Source organism: Phaethon aethereus (assembly GCF_964289735.1).
Source record: "Phaethon aethereus genome assembly, chromosome: 18".
Classification (NCBI taxonomy): Eukaryota; Metazoa; Chordata; class Aves; order Phaethontiformes; family Phaethontidae; genus Phaethon; species Phaethon aethereus.
The window spans coordinates 13,965,071-13,979,395 of record NC_138594.1 but is presented as its reverse complement, the minus strand read 5'-3'; the positions used below and the strand labels follow the sequence as shown (position 1 = coordinate 13,979,395).

Here is a 14,325-nt window from a genome sequence, read left to right as displayed (position 1 = left end):
AACACGGCTGCCAGCCCCTGGCTGGCTCCGCAAACCGAGTAAGGTGCCTCTCCCCGTTCATAATTAACGGGTGGGGAGGGGTTCAAACCATCCCACTCATGTCCGGTTCAGGGTGCCAGTGCAGCAGCTGCAGAGATGGTGGCACCAAAAAAGCAGCTTGAGGAAGGGGCTGCTGAGTGGTGCGGCAGGTATAGGCAGCACCAGTACTGGGGTAGGCGCGTGGAGCCCAGGGGACAAGCAGGCAGCACTGATTTTTGAGAGATTAAGCATTTTACAGGTTTTTTTCGACATTTATGAAGGTAGATTTCACTGTGATGCTGCAACTAGACAGCAGCCCCATCAAACCATAGAGCATTTTTGCACTGCATCGCTTCGAGAGAGCATTCCCACCACACAACTAGGGGATGTCTCACACTCGGAAACATCCAGACCCCACTCAGGCGACGGACGATGCCCAGGCAGGTGGCAGCGGGGAAGGCTGCCATCACGCAAGTCCCTCCGTGATGAGATGATACTGCCTACTCCAGAACCACAGTCCCTCCTGCTGCCTCCAGTGCCGCTTTGATCTTCTCTGCTTCCTCCTTGGAGGCGTTAGCTTTGATCTCCTGAGGAAGGGACTCCACCAGCTTCTTTGCCTGCGGGAGGGACAAAGTACGAGTCTTGTAAACTGGCTTTCACTAACCAGATTAACAGATTTAAGAGCCATGAGCCTGACCTCTGCATAAGCAGACCAGGGAAACTCACCAACCGGTTGAAAACCCAAGATTTTACTGGAACTACAGCACATCCTGATGGAAGACATCTAAACTTGACTGCAAGTGACAGTACATCCACTACAGCCCTGTAAGACCTTTTTCAGCGAGTAATTGCCCACAAATTCCTCCCACCATGTGCATGGTGTTCCCATACGTCCACCCCCAGTCTGAGAAGCTGCCTGGGTTCCACACAGAGCCACCATGCAGTAACTTGCCAAGGCAGCTGCCAGCCTGCGTTGGGTCAACTTTTTTCAGTGCAAATGTTTTGCTTCACATATTTCCACCAGCGGGGAGGAGAGGCTGTCGCAGGGTTTGTACAGAGCCAGGCTGGGGGACTCAGGGAATCCACTGTACCAGGTCAAAAAAAGAGTTCCAGTACCAACTATGCTTAACACAATCCTGATATTTTCAGGACTTTTTATACAAAACTATTGGTACTATGCAGTACTGCAGTATTTAAGGCAAGCTGAAAAGCTGTTGAACTGATTTAAAGGGACTTCCTGCAGTACTGTTGCACAGAAAGGGAAGGGAGTGCAGGAGGATAAGCCCCTGCTGCTGTTAGATGGTCTTGCTCTTACACCAAGTGGCAGCAACAAAGCTATTCAGCTCCTTGAAAACAAAGTCCAGGGAGGTTCCTACGGCAAAGAGCTGCTGCCAGCTCTCTGCCATGTGGCACTGCAGGTATTTAGTGCCCAAAAGACTGACCATTGCTGACAGAAAGATGGTTGTTTTAATTCACGCTGAGCACAGCAACAATGTAAGAAGGTGTAGCTGTGCAGGCAGGGCAGGCATGCCTTCACTCACCAGAGCCCAGGACAGTTTCTGGAAAGAAGCCTGTTCTGGCTTGCTGTGATGAGGACAGGCAACACAATCAAGGTTATTCACTTAAGATTCTTGCTCACTAATGCTTAACTTCTGTGCTAAAGCAGCCTCAGTCAAAGGACGCAGTTGTTCAGCACTCCCAGCAGGAGGAAGAGCAGGGCCTGATCTAAGCTGGACCTGCACAGTAACAGCCACAGGACAAAGAGGCAACGCGTTTCCAGTCCCAGCCGGAGCATACGAGAACACCAGGCCTGGTGAAGACACGAGGTGAATGTCTGTTGGGCTGGCTCTGAACAAGATTTCAGAGGTGCAAACAGACTCGAGCATGGCTTCTGCTGATGACACACCTGTCTCATCAAGCAGTCATTTCTGTAGGGTGACCTATTTGAGTCACATCAGCACCCAACATGCAAAGATTTTACTAGCAACTCTTTCTTCCAAATCATTAACAGCCTTACAGGACAAGAATACATTCCCTGCAAATCTCATTAAAAACACCTCAGTTGGATGGCAATAAAATTTACAATAAAAATCTACCACCTACACTTTGAATACAACCTCGGTACCAAGAACCAACTGTCAGTAGCTTGTTTTGCGTGTCTGTGTTTTAAACAAAATACCAGGTCAGGTAAGTCACGCTTGACAAAGTTTACCCACAATAACCTGAATCTACCAATGTTGTACCTGCATCGGAACTGTAACCAGCTTGTTTGACAGGTTCCACATGCTAAGCCAAGGTGATTTAGCGTTAGTTCTCCAGACAGCTTTTAATTATCTGCTGATCATGTCCGTTACAGGGTTTTGGTATTTTAATGTTTGCTTGTGACTGATAAACAACTGCCAGACTAAGCAAGACAATAGTCAGTTAATGAAACCCAGTAGGCCAAAAAACCTCACATCTCTGCCATCAGAGTTTCTCCGTTCTTGAACTGTTTGCTTTGCAATATATCAATATGAACAGGTGAGAAGATTTTCTGCAAAGCTCTCTGATATTCCATGCTACAAATACGGACAGATTTTACAATGCTCAACCTTTCTTCCTTGCAATTAGATAAACAGAAAGTGCTACTATTATCCCCAAGATATGAAAGCATCATCCAGTGGAGAACTGAAGCACGTCAAATGCTTCCACAGAGGCAGCTGTATCACCCATTCTTTGTTCTAAGCCTATAATCATTGCTCAAGAGCATGAGCTCAGGCTGCACAGGACTGTGAAAGCCCTGTCTCCCCTGGGGAAAAAGAAGGAGGCATCACCTACAAAAAGAAGGCTCTGAAAAGCACTGGAAGTGTGGATTGCAAGACATGTGAAGTAGAGAAACTTATCTAAATTCAGAAATATATTGGCCTTGAAAAACCAAAAAGCCTTAGGGGAAGGCAAGCCAAATCCAGCTGTAATGAGGAATCCTGACTACTCCCAAGTTCTGCAGGAATGCCCATAGCAGCCCTTAGATTTGGAGAAAGTAAGGCTGGCATGGAGGACTTTGAGGTCTTAGCTCTGAGCCTCTTTCTTCACCTCACTGCATCCACTAGGGGCTCAGTTGTTCACCACACAGCAGAACTGAGAGGGAACAGCCTTCTCTAAAAAACACTAAAGAGATGCAACCAACTCCCGTTCTACACTTTGTCCATATCTTTGCACTGAAGTGTGCACACAGGTAGAGTGTTCTCTTAAACATGGAAATCCAGGCTCCCTTTTGAACAGAGAACTGAGGCTGCTGCTTGCAATGTGCTTCAGAACCCGTCCGGGCTCCGGTGGGTGGCTGGAGCCGCGGGCAGCCCCCTCCTCACCTGCACGAGGTTCACTCCTGGCACAAAGTTCTTCACCTCCTTGATCAGCTTCACCTTGTCAGCAGGTTTCAGCTCTGTCAGCCGGACGGTGAAATGCGTTTTCTCTTTTTTGAGCGGGACCTCCTCCTCCTCCTCCTGGAAGCAGCCAGAGCTCGGTGAAGACAGCCGGCCAGCTCCAACGGCCCTCCTCCCCGCCCCCCCACGTGTGGGGACCGGCGAGGCCGACACGGAGCCTGCGGAGCCCAACTCCCGACCCCGCCGGAGAGCCCGGTACCTGCGGAGCTGCCTGAGAGGGCAGGAGAGAGGCAGCCGCCGCCGGCATCACCCCCACGTCCGGGATCTTCAGCGTCTCCTGCGGAAAGAGCAGCGGCACCAGCGGTCGGTGAGGCGGCGCACGCGGGCCGGGCCGAGCTGGCCCAGGCCGGGCCGGCCCGAGCTGAGATGAGCCGGGCCACCCCTCGCCACCCACCTTGAGGAGCGCATTGAGGTCGGCCACCTCCAGCAGCGTCAGGCCCGCGATGTCCCGCACCAGCTGCCGCACCTTGGGCGAGTACTCCTTGGCGGCCGTGTCCAGCGGCGCCCCGGCCAGCGCCTCCCCGGCCAGCGCCTCCGAGCGCCGCGCGCGGCCCGTGCCCAGCGCCCGCAGGCCGGCAGCGGGCGGCCCGGCCGCGCCCCAGCGCCAGGCGGGCGGCAGGCGGCGGGGCAGGCGCGGGGGCAGCGCGCGGGCGGCGGGCAGCATGGCGGCCGCAGAGGACACGCCGGCACTCTGCCCCGCACTCTATGGTCCCGGCGGTCCCCGCGCCGCGCCGGCCACTCTAGGCCCCGGCGCCGCATCTCAATGGTGGGGCGGCGGCGGCGCTCTAGCCACCGCGTCCGCCAGTACTCGCTCGCCCCGGCAGGCCCCGGTCGCCGGCGAGGCGGTCGCGATTACCGATGGGGGCCGGGCGGGCCCCAGCACACCAGGCCGCTGCCCCCGCGCCCCAGCACACCAGGCCGCAGCTCGTTCCGAACATTTTATTATCACCATTCCGCTCAGTCGCCGCCGCGAGGAGCGGGGAGGGAGCGGTTGTGTCGCGGGGACAGGCCCGGCCCGGAAAGGGAGAAGGCGCTGGCGGGGAACTGGGCTCGGCGGGGGCGGGACAAGGCGAAGCTGGCGCCGGACAGCACGGTGGCCGGGGCGCCGGACAGCGGGGCCACGGCCGGCTGGGAGGGCTGCTGCCGCGGGGCCGGTGGCCCCAGCCCCACCTGGCCCCTCCAAGGGTGCTCCCGGCCGGTCCCGCCTGGCCCCAGGGGGGATCCAGGGCAGAGCAGGAAGGAGAGCAGCCGCGGTTGGGGGGTGGAGGGCTGATCCTCGCAGCTGAGGCCCCAGAGCTGATGCTGGGACGCTGTAGTCCCACCCCCCCCCCCGGCCAGGGACAGAGATGGGGGGTGCTGAGAGGGCAGAATGAGTAGTTGAAGTACAGAAGTGATTCTGGATGAAGAGTAGTGTTAGATGGGATCCTCCCGCCCCTGCGGCAGAGATCAGTCAAAGGAGATGAGCTGGGCCTCTCCACTGCCGGGGGGCTGCTGCACAGGGGCTGGTGCCGGCTGGGGCTGTTGCTGCTGGGGGGGCCCTCCAGCAGGTGCCAGCTGGAACAGAAGAGGTGGCTTCATTAGCAAACGCACCCCTCTGGGGCCCCAGCCCTCCCAGGGCCAGCAGCACTCACCTGTTGGTAGAGGGGCTGCTGCCCAGGCAGGTAGGACTGCTGGGCTGGCAGGCTGTTCAGTGTGGCCTCCTGGCCTGGCAGGGCAGACATGAGGCCCTGCAGAAGCGAGGGTACAGCCGTCAGGGAGGCTGGGGGATGCACAGCGCCCACAGGGCAGAGGTGAAGGCCCATAGCCTCTGCCAGGATGCTCCCTTCCCTGCTGCTGGCAGCACAGGCCCAGGAAGGCTCCACAGGCTGGGGCCCAACCCCACCTCACCCCCCCCCCAGTGCCCAAGAAGGGGCCCATCTGGCAGGGAGTGCTCACCTGCATGCCATAGGGCTGGTACCCCATGGAGACTGACTGGCTGCCCATGTAGCCCATGGCACCCGACTGGGGTGCCTGAGAGATGGCCGGGATGCTCTGCGACTGCGAGGCTGCACTCTAGGGAGGAGAGGCTGGTGAGAGGTGGTGGAGGCAGCAATGGCTCATCTCAGACTCCCCAGGAGCTCCAGGACCAGCACACTGCTCTCCCTGCTCTGCTAGAACCAGGGTGTCTTCTTCCCTCTGTGCCGTAGGGAGCCACGAACTGACTCTGACCCCCAACCCACTCCCAGAGCAAAAGCAACAGCAGATCCAGAGATCTGGGACAAACCAGCCCTTTCTCCCTTGTGCTCATGACCGAGACAGGGTGAGTTGCACCAGCCCCGCAGAATGCCCCAGCCCTCGCCCCAGCCAGCCGCAAGCTGCTCTGCCCTCACTTGCCTGGTAGCCTTGCGTTGGAGTTGGTTGGTAGGATGAGTATGCCGGGGTGGTGGTGGGTACCGCCTGCCCCTGCTGAGCTGCCTGCCCGCTGCCTGCTCCCGGCTGGTACATGTAGGCGTTCACCATGCTGGGATCTGGGGCAGAGAGCAGAGATTGAAGCAACCACCTTGCACTCAGCCTCCACCCACATAGGATCAGCTCACCGACGTACCTGTCCCTGTGACAGGCATTGCAGTGTACGGCCCTGTGCCCCCTTGTGCTGCCTGGTTCATGTACACACTGTGCATGGGAGAGCCCTCCACGGAGCCGGCTGGGCTGAAGGTGCCAGGGAAGCTGGTGGGCCCAGAGGGTTGGTAGATCACCCCACTGGCTGCGGGCATGGCCTGGAGCTGTTGAGGGGAGAAAAGCAAGCTTTAGGCCATGTCCCCTGGGACCTGGCAGGAGGGCCTCTGGCCCAGCAGCCGTACTTGGGCATAAGGCAGTGAGAAGGCTGGCATCTGGGCTCTCATTTGGATGGTCTGCTTCTGCTGTTCCAGGCGCATCTGTCTCTCCTTCTCCTGTTCCTGCAGTCGCTGGATAGCCAACTGACGCTGCATCTCCAGGTACTCCTATGGGAACAGGGCCATGATGAAGAAGAGGACAGGAAGCCAGGACACTGCAGCATCTCCTCCTGCCAGGGCAGCCATCCTTGGGCTGGCCCAAGGTGCAGGCAGCCCTGCTGGCTGACACAGCCCAGGATACCCTGGAAACGCTTCCCTGCCTCACCTGCTTCTTCTGCCTCATGATCTCCAGCTTCTGGGCCAGCTGGATCTGGCGCTGGCGCTCTGCCTCCTCTGCTGCACGGCGCAGCTTCTCACGATGCTCCTCCCGCAGCGCGTTCAGAGCCCCACGTGCATCCCGGATCTGAGCCAGTTTGTCCTGCAGGCCTTCGTAGTACACTGGGGAGGGAAGAGACAGCCTCAGAGACCCTCTCGGGGCAGAGCACTCGGACCACCCCTGCATACCGCACTGGCTTCTCTCCAGAGAGGCTGTCACAGGAATGACGAGCCCTGGCGCTGGGGGAAGCCCTGGCAGCCACCCGCTCCTCCCCAGGACACATGCCCACAGCTGGGCAGCACACACGTACGCCTGCGCTCATCCAGCTGGTTGAGCAGCTCCAGCAGCTGGGGGTGCATGTTGTTGATGGACTGGAAAAGGGACAATACAGCAGAGTCATTGGTGATGCTACGGCCCCGCATGTGGTTGCTCTTCATGCGGTTGACAAACGTGGTGACCGCATTCTGCAGCGCCTTCAGGAACTGCTCGTGGTTCTCCTCAGACTCGCCATTCTGATACTGCTGCTGGAAGGACAGGGCAGCCAGTCAGCCTCAACTCTCCCATGCCGAGAGCCAGCAGCAAGCCTGCAGAGCTGCGTGACTGGGCTGAATGGAGGAGTCTGGCACTTCTTACCCCTCAGAAGCTATCAGACGCAGGTCTAGGCCCCCTCTTACCTCAACAACACCAAGCGGGACGGGGTGGGCTTCCCCAGGCTGAGCAGCTGGCTCTGCGAGGGACAGAGGTGCTGACGGGGTGGGGCTCTTGCGAACTTCCTCTTGTTTCTTCTCCCAGTAGTTGCGGTTCAGGTACCGAGCCAACTGCCAGAAAGAGAAGCAAGATGAGCATCGCAGCCCCACTGGGAGTGAGCCTGTGCCTCAGTAAGGCCTGAGTAAGACCACTAGTAAGGCCTGGATCCTCACCTCCGGGTCAATGTCCTCAGCCAAGGGAGCAGATGAATTCTGGAAAGAGACAAACAGGGAAATCTGGTTCAGAGAAACCAGAGACCCACAGCTCCCATACAGATGTCCTGCTCAGCCCTGGCCATGCACAACCACTAGCGCCAAGCACTAGCAAGAGACTGAAAAGGGACACAGCAGTCTCCTTCAGCTAAACACACGCTGCAGCTACAGGAAGCAGCAGAGGCACCTAAACACCGGCTGAGTACAGACCTTCTTCCTGAAAACACAGCAGTGCTGTGAAAGAGCAAGGAATTGAATGGTGCAAATCTTTTCTCTCAGAACAGGGATTAAATCTGACCCAAGCAGGGCAGACTTGGGCTGCGTCCAGGCACTTCATGTTCAAGGTCTCCCATGAACGTACCACAGGTGGGGAATAGAGTGTGCTGACCGGGGGAGCTGATGACGTTACAGGTGTGGGCTCAGCCTTCGGGTACATGGAGTAGGTTGTTTTCTGCCTCTGCAAGAGAGAAAAAACAGTCAACTCAGGGACTGTCCAGACTCCTCCAAATCACCCAGTCAGCAACAGACTGGGCACACTGGGTGGGCAAGGTTCCTAGCAATGGCCAGGCATGGCCAGCAGACACAGCCCCATAGGCCAATGTGCCCCAGGGCTTGCAGCTTGGGCGCAGCCTGCTTCCAAGATGCGGGACTGCAAACACAGCATGTGCCTGGCTCTGCTTTCACCCTCTCATTCCACAGGCCCTGCGACTCGTTCACACCAGGACATGCCTAGAGATCTGCTACTGCACAGCTATGAGCTGCTCAGCACATCTGGGCCGTATGGCAAAAACCACTCCCAGATGCCAAGCAGGGCACGAACCATTCTCTCCTTCTCCTCAGCCTCTGACTGAGACAAGGCAATAGCTAGCTGGAGCTCCTCCTCCTCTTGCAGAGCTGTCTCATCACGCTTTGGAGGCAGCTGCAATCAGAAGGATGAGGAAGCCGTCAGTGAAGGGATCAACACGCGGGTCAGGATCACTAGATCACCTACAGGGCAGCCACTCACCTGGGACTGCTGAGAGAGGGGGCTGGTCAGGTACTCGGGGGGCAGTTCAGAGGTGGCAGCAGCTTTACCCTCAGCTTTCCTGTAGTCAGAAAGAGGCGACAGTGCAGACTGAATGCTCCTTCCTCCGCACTAGATCCCCAGCTCCACACAACATTACAGCTGTAAACCCCGTTCCCAGGAAGGAAGGGAACCCAGTCCAGCCTGCACAGCTTGGGAAACCCTCTGGTCTGCAGAAAGATGGCTCCACACCAAGCTTCTCCCCGCAGAGTCCCAGCTGTTGCAGGCAAAGAAACACACCACAAAGGGTACTGACTTGTTGAGATGCTCGTAACAGGGCTCGCAGACTCTCACTTCCTTCTCAATCCCGAACTTGGGGATGGTAGAATACTTGGAGGAGCACTTGCCACAGAAGATCTGCCCACAGGCCCTGCAATGATGCTGCAAAGAATGGGAGACATGAGTGCAATAGCAAGATGCTACTTCACCATTAGACGACATCACTCAGACACTCCTGGCACTTCCCTGCCACAGGCCAGGGAATGCAGTCCAGCCCCGACACACTTCCACACAGGCTCAGGGAGTCCTGCAAGTCCCGGGCAGCTGTGCAGGACCAGGGAAGCCAGAGGGGCAGGACCAGCACCCACCTTCCGCGTCACAACGCCAAACTGCACTCGACATCTGTGGCACTCCTCAGCATCGACCCAGTCTGGAGCCTGTCAGGGTTAAGGAAACTTGTGTAAGGAGGGGAGAAGGGCCTCAAGGAGAGTGTCTGCACTGAGCCTTTCAGGAGCTCCTATGGCTAAGTAAGGCACTCTCATGAATGAGGGGAACTGGAAGCATTTGCAGATCAACAGGAAATATTAATCCCCACAAGTTATCTCCTCTCATGTTCCTAGAGACTGTGTTGCTTTCCCAGGCAGCAAGAGATTTTCTAGGAACGTGTCTGCACAGCAACTGCTTTAGCAATGCCCTGCTGCCATGTTCAGACTGCCATGCTGCTGGAAGGCCACTGAGTAAAGTTGAAACTAACACTCTGTCCTGGTCAATTCCACCCCCGTCTGGTAGTTTTAGGCTAAATTGCTGTATACTACCCCAGAACTGCCCATGTGACAGCTGGGAGCAGTCTGTACCCAGCAAGGTCTCTAATCCACGTGAAATGGAGGAATGCAAGAACTGAAGGTTTAGAAGGAAGCAGACAGGTGAGCAAAATCTGTCCTGCAGTGCCAACTCCCTTCCCACCAGCGGAGCTCACCCTTTCTGCAGCAAACATGGCATCGCTCTCTTTGAACTCCGGGAACACATGACCTGTGGGAGAAGCGACAGTGTCCTGTTGTGAAAGGGCTCCTCTGGCACACCCTCCTCCAAGGGAGGCCATGGTGCCTACAGCCTTGTGCTGTAGGTCCCAGCCACATGCGTCAGATCTAGCTCAGCACGACCATTATCTTACTCTCACACGACTAACAGTAATCTTCCTCCTGCAGGAGGCCAGAGGACAATGCTTGCACAGCACTTGCTGCTGTCTGTGAAGTACTGGGCTCTCAGCCACGCTCTCGAATGCACAGGACAATCCCCTATTGCTTCCCCTTCTACACCTGTAAGGGACATCAGAGCCCTTTGGATAAGGCTTATTTCTCAAGACCTTGAACTCAGCATGGGGCGGGGAAAAAGCTCACTGCACAGGCAGGTAGGGCTTTGAGTCTCACTCCTTGAATGGCAAGAGTGTGGTAACACCAGCTCAGCAGGCAGCTGGGACCTCCAGGCTCTGCCACTGCCTGTGGAGGTCCTGGTGCACAGAAAGAGGCAAAGACAGCAGTGCATCCCTTCCCTCACTGGGAATGCTACGATCCCCAGGACAAGAGAGAAAGTGCCATACTGACACTGTCAGAAAGCGGGAGCATGGACCCATCCTGGAAGTACTAATGAAAGCCTGGGAAGAAGGAACCACCCCACTGTAAATCCCTTCCCAGAAGACACTGATTTGCTGCCAGTTTCCTGAAAAACATTTACAGCTCCTGCTTTTCAGGTCTCACTGCCAACCCTTAGCTACTAGCTAGACTACTAGCGATCCTGGGACAATGGGGCTGTCCTCTCTCTGCAGTAGGATTCAGTCACTCCAGGAGGTTCATGGGGTATCAGGCACCAAGAAAAAGCTCCATATTGCAAGTCCAGGTTTCCAGGCAGGGTCCTAACACCCATTCCTTCTCCTGCAAGGCTCCTCCAGAGCAGAGATGTTTGGCTAACTGTCCACCCACCTTTGCCCACAGAGTCCTCACCTTCAACCTTCATTATCTGATAGGTGTCCTGAACCACCTTGTACTTGGGCTCATTGCGGAAGGCGTGAGCCCAGGCCTGGATAAGGTACAGGATCTTACTGCGGACACTTGTCTCCACTTGCCTCTGCACAGAAAGGGAGCAGGAAAAAAAAAATCTGAGAACAAGACCCTGAAACCCAAAACATTATGTGAATCCTCCGGAAGAGAAGCCAGAAACACCATTCAGGGAAAGAGAGACTTTAGAGTACTTGTGCAAGGTAAATGCTGTCAGAAAGCTGCAGTAAGGACAATTCCCAGCAAGGACTACACACTCCTTCAGCTTCCCCACTTCCCCCCTCCAGCACAAACAAGAAAATGTCCTTCAGAGCAGCACAGACCAACTTGAAAAGGGGTGCGGTTATGATGCTTTGAGAAAACACTCACAGAGACTTGCGCAGCCACTCCCCAGTGCGGGTACGAGCACTGACCTGCCCAACATCTTTGTTCACCTCCTCACAAGAGTTGCTCACATCCCGCACTCTGAAAATTGCGGGACCTACAGCTACCCGGCTGGGCAGAACAGCACAGTCCACCTCACCTGAGCGCTGACAGGCCACCACAAGCTCACAGCTGGAGGGTGTTGGTGCCAGGCTGTCAGCACCTCCAGCCTCGAGACTCCTGCCCAGGAATACCCAAAGCTACTTCGGGATGTCACGAAGTAAGGACAGCTGGGAAGCTTGCACAGTTCAAGGAGCCGGAAGAAATTTGGCAAGCCTGTTCTTATTCCAGCCAGCCTCGGAGAGCAGTCCTGTCATCAGCTGACCAGGTCATCATGCATTCACATGACCAGCCGCTCCAGAAATGCCCCAGGAAGCAGAGGAGCATTGTCAAGTTCCTATTTCAGCCAAGAGCTCAGCCCACACAGCATGACTTACTGACAATTCCTGGAGCTCCAAACTTCTAGAAGATTTGCAAAATCCTGCATTCCACAAATGTCACAGCACTGAACCTCATCAGAACTAAGACCATTTTATCAGCATTGGGCATTCACAAGCAGCAAAGTTCCAAGTGTAGGAGGAGAATGGGTCTGTGGCAGTTATAAAACTACCGCAGCAGACAGAGACTGTGGAGAGAACCACAAAACCTCTTGATCTGATCTTATCTGATCTCCTCAACGCTTGGAGTGGCTGTACTACAGCTGGCCATCACGTTGGGGCAGCATTCCTATCTCAGCAGAAGATCCTGCACGGAAACTGAGTCAGCCCTAGCAGGAAGATGACAGGAGAGAGACATGCTGCTACAGTGTGTGAGGTGACGAGACTCACACAGTCCATTCATCAACTATCTGGGTCATCCGGTTGCCTACTTCTGACAGAAGACGAAGGCTGTAAGGAAGGAACATCAGTAGTCCAACAAGCTCTCGTCTGGGCCTAGCTGGTCTGGGGCTGGGAACTGGAGACAGAAGTTCCCATTTCCACTTCACTTGTAGAAGTCTCCAGTCCGAGGACAGAACGAGCTCCTGCAGGCATCACGTTATAACAAACTGGCAAGTGACAGCTTGTGACAACAGCTTGGCAGTGAAAACAGCCAGGTCTACATCCTGGACGGCTTCTCAAACAATCCCACAGGCTAATGCGTGGGCCACAGTACAGAGGAAACTCCTGTTGGTTTCCTCCTTGCTGCTCTCCCTCCTGAGCACCTCACGCCGTAAGACAGGAGGGAACATACCTCACCACTGCTCAGGTCCTTGGTGCGACTGCCAGACCATCGCCTCTGTCTTCCTTTGCTGTCTCAAGCCAAGCGTTGCAGCCAGGAGCATCTACCATGAAATGGTCTAGGCCTTCACAGCATATTGCTACCCCACTTCACAATATAGTCAAACATTACCTTTGCTCTCATGGTATCTTCTCTCCTTAGCAGGTGCTCCTTAGTTCCCTACACTCATCCCTTCACATCACACAATAGTTTGCTCTCTTCTGAAATGCATTTTCGAACAGTTTCCCTTCTGTTCCTTACACAAAGGGAACGAAAGAGAGGACGTACGCATTTTCTCCCTCTGCTGCTTCTCTTACAAACTCATTCAAAAACAGTAAAGTAAGATACGTTTACCTTGAGTATTTCCTTCAGTTCCTCCATAGTCTGTTTATTGGCCACCTCATCATGGACTGTTTGGCCACAGTTTTTAACCACCGACTCCATGACCTGCAAGGGCAAAGGACAGTGTTAGCCCACCACTTTCTTCCTTCTCTGTGGCCTGTGATGAGTCCCAGCACACTTTTACAGCAGCACACTAAGATGGGGGAACTATTTAAGCAATGAGTCGCATTAGTGCGGTGTCGGTCAAGCCAGGGAAATCCACATGGCCACACTGGAGAGTAAGCTACATGTACCTCTGCTATGTACAGGCAGACCCCCAGGGACAGTGCCTCAGGTTCCAGCTTTGTCTGTTCCTAATGCTGAGACGGAATTAAAGAATGAAAACCATGGCCTGCTGATCAGTCGCAAAACCTCTGTGCTAAGGCCAAGAGGAGGTAAGCTCCAAGCTGCGACTCTGCTGCGCCGCAGCCAGGGCAGGGAATGCTGTGCAGACTGCGCAGCCCAGGAAGCAGGCTTAAACAAGACGGGAAGTTCCCTGGCCTGTGAGCCAGGCCCCTGCAGTGCTCGCGGTTTGGGCTGACATTACCTCCAGTGCGTAGAGTGCCACGTGGGGATTCTTGTCATTCACTTTCTTCTTGATAGCACTGACAGCATATTTTGCTCTGGGTAAGGAAAAAGAGTACACATCCTGTAACCAAGAACTGCCTGTACTATACTGCCTTTCCAACGCTTTTCTGAAAGGGCATAACAGGACATGTGCTACCACAGGCTGACAGGTCCGAAACCCTCGCACTTCGCCTTTGGAAGGCAAGGAGAGCTGTGCTTACAGCACATCCAAAAGCCAAAACGCACTTACTGGGTATCTCCCTGACGGATCATATCGCAGATCTGCAGGATGGATTCCCAGTCCGTCTCCAGCAGAAGCTGGCTTGTAGCCTTATCTGCAAGGAAGAAACCTATTAGGCTGCTTTAAGCAGCTCTGCTTACCTCCGCTCCGCAGCTGCTGACGCCTGTGCAGGAAAGCTTCCCCGGCGCACCCGGTGCGGAGACGCATCCGAGGACAGAAACCCCGATTTCTCCCGGAACGCGTCAGCGCTTCCCCTTCAGACGCCCTCAGTGACCTCGGCACCGCCGGGCCGGCCCCGAGCCTCGGCCCGGTCGGCGCCGTGCCTGGCGGCGGCCCGCACCCCGGGCGCGCCCGGCGGCCGAGGCCGAGCGCTGCGGAGCTCGGCCCGCCCGAGAGGCGCGTCCCTCACCCCGGCTCCCGCCCCGGCTCCCGCCCCGCCCTGCCGCGGGGAGGCCGTGGCCGGTACCGAGGAGCCGCTCGAAGGTGCCGCCTCCGCGCCCCATGGTGTCCCCCCGCCACCGGCCCGGCCTGCCCC

At 56.0% G+C, this 14,325-nt stretch overlaps 2 protein-coding genes across 2 annotated transcripts; both read right to left on the bottom strand.

Moving 5' to 3' along the window:
• Positions 1–269: 269 nt before the first annotated feature.
• MRPL12 (mitochondrial ribosomal protein L12) lies at positions 270–4,104 on the bottom strand (the record flags this gene model as incomplete). Its single annotated transcript, XM_082008026.1, has 4 exons — positions 270–635; positions 3,366–3,500; positions 3,640–3,717; positions 3,835–4,104. The coding sequence occupies 4 exons, from the start codon at positions 4,102–4,104 to the stop codon at positions 519–521; spliced, it is 600 nt and encodes a 199-aa protein (XP_081864152.1). The 3' UTR covers positions 270–518.
• Positions 4,105–4,886: 782 nt separating this feature from the next.
• HGS (hepatocyte growth factor-regulated tyrosine kinase substrate) lies at positions 4,887–14,293 on the bottom strand (the record flags this gene model as incomplete). Its single annotated transcript, XM_082008368.1, has 21 exons — positions 4,887–4,994; positions 5,072–5,167; positions 5,376–5,485; positions 5,810–5,947; positions 6,025–6,202; positions 6,281–6,421; positions 6,579–6,751; positions 6,940–7,153; positions 7,304–7,447; positions 7,550–7,588; positions 7,950–8,045; positions 8,409–8,507; positions 8,595–8,673; positions 8,908–9,032; positions 9,239–9,307; positions 9,847–9,899; positions 10,868–10,991; positions 12,956–13,048; positions 13,530–13,605; positions 13,800–13,884; positions 14,257–14,293. 21 exons carry the CDS (start codon positions 14,291–14,293, stop codon positions 4,887–4,889), a joined length of 2,277 nt encoding a protein of 758 aa, XP_081864494.1.
• Between the last annotated feature and the right edge of the window lie 32 nt (positions 14,294–14,325).